Source organism: Carcharhinus amblyrhynchos, chromosome 12 (assembly GCF_965287045.1).
Source record: "Carcharhinus amblyrhynchos chromosome 12, sCarAmb.v2.hapA, whole genome shotgun sequence".
Classification (NCBI taxonomy): Eukaryota; Metazoa; Chordata; class Chondrichthyes; order Carcharhiniformes; family Carcharhinidae; genus Carcharhinus; species Carcharhinus amblyrhynchos.
The window spans coordinates 77,123,405-77,132,604 of record NC_137335.1 but is presented as its reverse complement, the minus strand read 5'-3'; the positions used below and the strand labels follow the sequence as shown (position 1 = coordinate 77,132,604).

Genomic DNA, 9,200 nt, shown 5'->3' with positions numbered 1-9,200 from the left:
TTTTAGCTGCAATCATTTTATTTGCATTTAGATGTTAAAAGGAAGTTTAAAAAGTTGAAGCAGCCCAAATTCAAACAGAATTCTACACTTCAGTGTGGGGAAGGTGGGTGTTTTATAATAATAAGTCTAAACTTGCTGTCCAATAGATCCTCCCCATGTGAATAACAAGAAAGCAAAACTGGGCCTACACTGGTGAGAAGGAGAAAAGTATTGGTTAATTTGGAGGGCCCTGCGTCAAGCTTTCAGCTGAATCTTTGAATCCAGTCAACAGCAATATCTATGGATTGGATTTTATAGCCATAATACAGTTGGTGTAGGCATGCAGGACAGATTAGCGAGGCCATTTTATTTTAACCCACCTGGTTAAAAGGCAGGAAGGAAAGGGTGGGGAGAGGCTTGGATTTTACTTTATAAACAAACTCTTGCAACTGCCATCTGAACCAGAGTGCCCATGTCCCTAGTATGGTCGATTCTTTCATTTCTGTTCTGGATTAAACTGTTTCCTCCCTTTCCAGATAAAGATTGAATGTTGGGCTGTCAGCAGTGAGAGAATGGGTTTAGGGAGTCAGCAATAATGGTGCTGAGTGCCTTATGATAGACTAGTAGGAAACAAAGAAATCCTGTGATGGCACTAGAACAAATCATTGACCTTAACCCTCCTCCCTCTCAATTGCTGCACCTTGCTCTTAGGTTCTTTCCCTCTACAAACATGGTCATGAGTATATTATCAAATAAATAGGTTGGACTAAAACCTGGTGTTGTCAGACTTTTTACCATGGTCATGGCTGCAGCCTGCTGTTTGCCTCCCTCCAGTATGTGATTTTTAACAGGTTTCACAGCATGAGGGATGAGATGTGGCTCTTTGATACAGGAGTGTATGTAACAACATTGGCCAAACTGTGGCTCGTGAGTTATGGTGTGTTTAGGACAACTTCTCTATGTTCTGGAGCCAAACAGGGAACTGGCTATCTTTAGACCTGGTAATATGTAATGATTTAGGACCAATTAATGACCTCATGGTAAAGGATTATCTTTGGTAAGATTGTAAACATGACCTCATTATCAGAATGAGGGTGAGAAATGTGGATCTGAAGCTAGTCATAAACTTAATGCAATTACAAGAGTAATTACGGTCTCTAAATTACAAGAGACCACTGAAGTGAAATGAGAAAATGGATTAAAAGGTAAAGACAGTGGCAGATGTTTGAGGTGTTTCATAATGCTCACCGAAGATACATTTCATGTAGAAAGAATCAACAAGTAAGCTACATCATCCTTAGCTAACTAAGGAATTTTAAGGATGGTGTCAAATGGGGAAAAAAGATGTGCATGCTACAAAAACTAATAATAGGCCAGAAGATTGGGGAAATCACCAACATATAACTGAAAAATAATAAAGGAATAAAAATACGTGATTAAATATTTGATGGAGGATGATGTGGGAAAATGTGAGGCTAACCAAAATCAAATCAAAGATCCACAGACCCATGCTCATGATCTGGGGATATATGTTCAAATCTCACCGTAGCAGCTGGTGAAAATTCAGTTCCTAAAATTTGGAATGTAAAGCTAGCCTCAATAATGTTGACCATGATAGTGTCACTGACGTAAAACTCATCTGGTTCAATCATGTCCTTACCTGTTCTGACCTACATGTGACTCCAGACCCACAGCAATGTTAACTGCCCTCTGAAATGGCTGAGCAGGTCACATAGTTTGAGGGTAAGTAGGGATGGGCAACAAATGTTGGCATCCAAACTGCAGCAGGCGACGGCACAGAGGGACCTCGGGGTCCTTGTGCATGAGTCGCAAAAACCCAGCTCGCAGGTGGTCAGGAAGACAAATGGGATGCTGGCCTTCATAGCGAGGGGGATTGAATATAAAAGTAGGGAGGTCTTGCTGCGGCTGTATAGGGCACTGGTGAGGCCGCAGCTGGAGTACTGTGTGCAGTTTTGGGCGCCGTACTTACGCAAGGATATTTTGGCCTTGGAGGGAGTGCAGAGGAGGTTTACTAGGCTGATGCCAGAGTTGAGGGGGTTGAGCTATGAGGAGAGGCTGAATAAACTAGGCTTGTACTCGTTAGAGTTTAGAAGAATGAGGGGAGATCTCATTGAGACGTATAAGGTGATGAATGGGATGGATAGGATAGAGGTGGAGAGACTCTTCCCGCTCAGAAAGGATAATAGGACTAGGGGGCACAGCCTCAAGATAAAGGGGGGTGCGGTTTAGAACGGAGTTGAGGAGGAACTTCTTTACTCAAAGGGTGGTGAATCTCTGGAATTCTCTGCCCGTTGAAGTGGTGGAGGCTACCTCGCTAAATATTTTTAAGACGCGGGTTGATGGGTTTTTGATAAGAGAGGGGATTAAGGGTTATGGGGAGAGGGCGGGAATGTGGAACTGAGCCATGACAGATCAGCCATGATCTTATTGAATGGCGGGGCAGGCTCGAAGTGCTAGATGGCCTACTCCTGCTCCTATTTCTTATGTTCTTATGAAAGAATAAAACTAATATAAATTCAGCTGCAGAATGTCCTGCTGTGTATTTCCAACATGGTTTTTATTTCTAGTACCTGGCGTTGCTCAGTGGTATATAGGGTCTTGGAACACAGTTCTGATGTCCATATAGAGTTGTGTATAACCCTTGATTTGATTTGATTTATTATTACTATTGTTGTCACGTGTTAACGTACAGCAAAAAGTATTATTTCTTGCGTGCTGTACAAACAAAGCATACCATTCATAGAGAAGAAAACGAGAGAGCGTGCAGAATGTAGTGTTACAGTTATATCTAGGGTGTAGAGAAAGAACAACTTAATGTGAAGTAGGTCCATTCAAAAGTCTGACAGCAGCAGGGAAGAAGCTGTTCTTGAGTCGGTTGGTACGTGACCTCAGACTTTTGTTTCTTTTTCCCGACGGACAAAGGTGGAAGAGAGAATATCCAGGGTGTGTGTGATCTTTAATTATGCTGGCTGCTTTTCCTCTCCACTCCTTTATGACTAATCCCCCAATACTTTCTTTGGGCAAGTGAGGAATCCTTGAGGTAAAACAGAGGCCAATTGCGATTGCTGAGTGATTCTCAGTGTGACAAGCTATTTGTAAATCCAGTTCAGAGGGATTAGATGATTGAAGTCAGAGGATCAGCTTAAAAAAACATTAGTTGTACAATGATAATTTATCTTTGTTTCAGGACTTCAATTAAATCTCATCTCCTGTGGCATTGCTCAGATGTAGCATGGGTTGAAAATTTTAATCGGCCTGTCCCTTTAAAACGGTTGCGTCCTGTGGGGCAGTTGTTCTGGCAGGTTCTGAGATCAATTAGGAGCTATATATTGTGGGAAGATTCTCTATATTGACAGAATCCTAGTTGTGTTTTTACAGCAAGACCATCTCTGTCACTGGACAATGAGGAAAGCAAGACTTCAGAAAATGTAATGCTGCTTTAATAAGTATGGGGTGGCACAGTGACAGGGACCAGGTTCGATCCCTGGTTTGGGTTGTTGTCTGTGTGGAGTTTGCACATTCTCCCCATGTCAGCATGGGTTTCCTCCGGTTTCATCCCACAGTCTGAAAGATGTGCTGGTTTGCTGCATTGGCCATGCTAAATTCTCCCTCCGTGTACCCGAATAGGCGGCGAAGTGTGGTGACTAGGGGATTTTCGCAGTAACTTTATGGCAGTGTTAATGTAAGCCTACTTGTGACTAATAAATAAACTTTAAACCTTGTTTTACCTTCTAGCATTTGGGATTATACTCTGCTTTCTAACAATTTGTCAAGAGGGTGATTTTATCAGTCTGTTCTGTAGGTAGGTAAGGCTTCCTTGCCAGACACTTGAAATTACCTCCTTTACAACTGAAAACAAAACAACAGCCTGCATTCATTTAGCACCTTTAATGAAGCAAAACATCCACAGAGGCATCAGCAGACAAAAACTAGTATCAAAGTAAAGAAGGAGATATTAGAGCAAGTAACCAAAATCTTGGTCAAGGAAGTAGGTTTTTAAATTTGAGAGAGGCTACATAACTTAGGACTCAGAGGACTGTGAGCACTGCAAGATCCTTTGGTGGACCAAAGGAAGGTAGAGACATACAAATAGCCAGTGTGGAGGAACACAGACCTCAGAGTGTTATAGGAGGTTACAGAGATAGAGAGGGGAGATGCTCGCTTTACAAAGAAAATGGAAGTGAGTACACGACCAATGTCATTGAACAGAGAGCTGGATTTTTCCAACATTTGAAGAAAAACAACTTTGTTTTGGAAAGAGGAGTTAGTTGCAGGAATCCTCCCTTTCCCCTTGAGAGGATTCACTGTGCAGACTGTGGGGTTTCACTTTGTCACTGAGCTCCATAAGCTCTGCTCCTTCTTTTTCTTAACAATGAGGCTAACGTCATTCTTCAGAGTGTTCATGCTCATTTCAAAAGAATCCCCGACATTCTTTATTGCCCATGTTTGCTTGTCCAGATACAATTGCAGTAGATCAACACTAGCTTCATCCTGTAACAGACAGGTTAGCATTGATCAACCCAAATTGCGACGGATTATGGAGATGTGTACACGGATGAATTTTACAGGACATTCGGAGATGGGAAAACAGGCAGGTGCACCTGTAAATTAGAGTGTGGGCCATTGGTGGTGTGCCCGTCACTGATTCACCCACCCCCCATTCCATCCACGATTATATAGGTTGTTGGTAAGGCATTGGATGGGGTACCTGGCCATGATGTGGAGGTGCTGACGTGGAACCGGGATGGGCACAGTAAGAAGTCTCACAGGTTAAAGTCCAACAGGTTTATTGTGTAGCACAAGCTTTCAGAGCGCTGCTCCTTCACAAGGTGAGACCCGGATGAAACAGGAGATCTCCAAAAGCTCCAAATAAACCTGTTGGACTTGAGACTTCTTACTGTTTCCTGGCAATGTCGCTAATGCCCACTTAAAAGTCTCATCCTGCCACCGCTCTGAGCACTGAGAGAGGTCTGTGCCTCGTATACAGCTTGGCAGGATTAACCCTGTGGGCTGCTGGACAGTGAAGAGAGGTGGTGGTGGTAGTAGTGGTGGTGGGGGTGGGGGCGGTTCTGTTTCCTGATTCCCCTCTGTCAATCGGAGGCATCTCCCTCCCCCCAACAGTTTTGCCTCCCCACATCTACCTTCCAGCACTATGCCCTCCACCATGCCCCCACCCCACTTGCTGGACGGAACCTGTCAGCCTGGCTCTGGTGAGATCTTGGACTTAGCAGAATGTTTGGGTCCAGCGTGGAATGCCACTGCATTGGCCCACCTGTAGTACCAGCAGTGACCACCACCCCTATGTGGCGCTGCCGGTGTGTGCATATATGCAAGTGTCTGATTGGTTGGCAGCTCTATGGGGTGGCGGTATGCCTTCTTACTGATGGTCAGAAGCCATCTTCAATTTTTCAAGTGACGCCTGGTCCTTTACTGAGTATGAAGTGGGACAAGGCAGCCAAGCGAAGTCAGGCTGTACGCTGGGATGTGAGGAGCCTGTCCTCATTATAAAATACAGCCCAGGATGTTTGACCTGATTGGAATACTGGCCAGGTTGTGTGGTGTCTGTTTATCGCCTCCCGCCACCACACAGCCAAGACTGAGACTCTGCAATGTTGGGAAACGCAGCCACTTGTACTGTCACCAGGCGGAAGGACAATGGTGAATGACTCTGCCCGGCAAGACCCTACGCCATTTGCCATTCATTGTACAGCCAGGCAGGTTAGCGAATTGAAGCTGTGCCAAACATACCGGTGCTCGATGCCGCCTCAATCCCTGTAGTTGGCTTCGCACCTGGTTCATGCTTTGGTAAAACCTTTTCAGAGCTTTGGCAAATTCAACTTCGTAACTGGCCTTGTGTGTACCCTTACTGCCAGAGGCCTGTATGTTGCTGTGGTGGAAAGACTTCCCGTCAGGATTTGTACCTGAGAAAAAGCAAAACAAGACCAAAATTCATGTCACTGTTACAAAAAAGTAAACTACTGCAGCGGGGTGGCATAGTGGTTAGCACTGCTGCCTCACAGCTCCAGGGACCCAGGTTCAATTCCGGCCTTGGGGCTCTGTCTGTGTGGAGTCTACATGTTCTCCTGTGTCTGCATGGGTTTCCTCTGGATGCTCCAAGTTTCCTCCCATTGTCCAAAGATGTGTGGGTTGGGTGAATTGTTGCCACTTAGTGTCCCAAGATGTGTACATTAGGTGGATTAGCCATGGTAAACGTATGGGGTTACAGTAATAGGACGAGGGAGAGGGCCTGGGTAAGATACTCTGTCAGAGAGTCCGTGCCAACTCAATGGGCTGAAAGGCCTTTTCTGCACTATCGGGATTCTACAAATAAGGCACACTTCATCTGGGCACAATTTTTATTTCTTCACTTGTTCCATTACCACTCCTTTGGGTTGTTGTACCATGAAAACTTTTGTAATGTAATCTCTACTTCCCTCCCTCCTACACCTTCCTTTTTGTTCTTCTACATTCCCTTTCAGCTAACCAGCAGAATTTCCCAAAACCAGGGAGAGAGAGAGAGACTTCTTTATAACTTGATGTCCCTTCTAAAACTAAAACCTGCAGCTCAGAACTAAAAATGAAAGCACCCCTGTCACCTGACCTGCAAACGTTCTTCCTCTTGACCATGCAGGGTCATAAAACTAATTCCCAAAGTTAAATTAAACAACCCCCATTTATGCCATTTAAGGAGCAATGAAAGGAATCCTCGTAAACAGCATCAGCTAAGGCTGTGGGCCACAGAGAGCATGATTTAAAAAAAAACTCTTAAAGGTACACTAACATCACACACTGGGGAGAACGTGCAAACTCCACACAGACAGCCAAGACCAGAATTGAACCCGGGTCCCTGGCACTGTGAGGCAGCAGTGCTAACCACTGTGCCACCCCCTTTTTATCTTTCCTGAGTGATGCCGAAAGGCTATTAATCCTTTGCGTTTAGCACCAGCATGTCATTGTAATGTGAAGGCGCCTGGCACATACAGTGGCATGCCAACCAACACACAAGACAGTAAACCTGAGAAAAACTCCCTCTCTCTTCACAGATGCTGCCTGACCTACTGAGTATTTCCAGCATTTTCTGTTTTTATTTCATATCATTACTGCTACATTTGTGATGAAGAAAGGTGTAACTGTGGAGTCAAGCAGTGGGTAGCTGCAGTGACTACCTGCTGTATTAGTTAACACTCTGCCCCATTTTTGGGTGAACCTACAGTGGCTGTGGCTCCCATTCTTATCATACAATAAACATTCCCCTTGTGTGTTTTCACTTAGGCGTTCTTTGTACACCACAATCGCCATCATCCAAGCAATCTTTCCTTCTCTGTGTTGGAAGTATCCAAATCTCTGCTGTGATTCTCAGACAAATACACTGTTTAATCACAGCTCAATTGTGGGATCATTTAATTTAGTCTAATGTATCAGTTTCATCATTAATTCATTCTAAAAAAGATCTTTGAAAACCAAGGCAGATGTACTCTGGCAAATTGAACACTATTAGCGGTGACCTCCAGAGAACTGAACCATCAGTAAGGAACTCTGATTGACTGAGATGTTAAAATGCAAGATCCAGCTGTATTTGTTGGGGTCAATTACTACCCTTAATGACATCTTTGTGAATTTATTGAATTGGCCTTCAAAACCTGTGTACGGTTCTGGTCACCCTATTATAGAAAGGATATTATTAAACTAGAAAGAGTGCAGAAAAGATTTACTAGGATGCTAGCAGGACTTGATGGTTTGAGTTATAAGGAGGGGCTGATTAGGCTGGGACTTTTTTCTCTGGAGCGTAGGAGGCTGAGGGGTGATCTTATAGAGGTCTATATAATAATGAGGTGTATAGACCAGCTGGATTGTAATATCTTTTCCCAAAGGTAGAGGAGTCCAGAACTAGAGGGCATAGGTTTAAGGTGAGAGGGCAGACATACAAAAGGGTCCAGAGAAGCAAATTTTTCACACAGAGGATGTTGAGTGTCAGAACGAGCTGCCAGAGGTAGTAGTAGAGGCGGGTACAATTTTGTCTTTTAAAAAGTGTTTAGATATTGGGTAAGATGGGCATGGAGGGATATGGACCAAATGCGGCCAATTGAGACTAGCTTAAAAAAGGGATAGCATGAACAAGTTGGGCTGAAGGGCCCGGTTCCATGCTGTAAACCTCTATGACTCTATAACCAGATTTCCTGCTCCCCACCATTATCCAGTAACCCTGGTAGCAGTAAATGTGAGCTGTTATAGTGAGAAATATTTGCTGTAGACTAACTTCCAAAACAATGCTGCCCTCACATGGCTGGAATTGAGCTCACTGAATCCCACTCATTGAATCATAGAATGCTTACAATGTAGAAGAGGGCCATTCAGCCCACAAAGTCTACACTGACTCTCCATCTTAGCCAGGCCCACTTCCCATACTATCCCCTTAACCCCATTTATCCCACTAATCCCCTAACCTATACATCTTCAGACACCAAAGGGCAATTTAGCATGGCCAATCCACCTAACCTGCCCATCTTTGGACTGTGAAAGGAAACCAGAGCACCTGGAGGAAACCCACACAGACACGTGGAGAATGTGCAAACTCCACACAGACCGTCGCCCAAGGCTGGGATTGAACCCAGGTCCCTGGCGCTGTGAGGCAGCAATGCTAACTACTGTGCCACCCATCATGCCACCCCACTCAAACACATGTCTCTTGTTCGCAACTTTGCCATTAATGAGGCTTCACAGGAACTTAAGCACAATTGGCGACATTTTATGTGCAAACTTGGGTCAAAGACTAAGACTCTGATCTAATTTCCCTTCTGCCTACCTGACTGCTACCAGCCCTTGCTACTGTCTATCAACTGTACAGCCTGAGAGGCAGCTTTTGCAGTGTTAGCTAACAAAAGCATCAACTGCTATCAGGGCATAATTTGAAAGCTGGAGCTTGGCAGTACAGTGGGGTGATACCAACAAACACTTCCACCCACTGAGGATGGTTGAAATCTGGAATACTCCTCCAAAAGTCTTCAGTCAGGAACCTTTTACTAATCCTGATCGCTCCTAAGCCTCAACACGTGGCCTGTGGTTGAAAGGAAAGAAAGAAATTTAGAATCATAGAATAGATTCATAGAATATCTACAGCGCAGAAAGAGGCCATTTGGCCCACTGAGCCTCTCTGACAACAATTTGACCCAGAGCCTATCCCCATAATCCCACATATTTAC

General features: G+C 44.4%; 1 protein-coding gene across 1 annotated transcript in view; it reads right to left on the bottom strand.

Moving 5' to 3' along the window:
• Positions 1–4,151: 4,151 nt before the first annotated feature.
• kif28 (kinesin family member 28) overlaps positions 4,152–9,200 on the bottom strand; it is a 56,949-nt gene continuing 51,900 nt past the window's right edge. Inside the window, exons 22-23 of the mRNA XM_080199845.1 lie at positions 5,749–5,921; positions 4,152–4,491 (exon numbers count right to left, since the gene is read on the bottom strand). Of these exons, the coding sequence (XP_080055971.1) occupies positions 4,324–4,491; positions 5,749–5,921 (341 nt within the window). The 3' untranslated portion in view covers positions 4,152–4,323. The remainder of the gene's footprint in view (positions 4,492–5,748; positions 5,922–9,200) is intronic.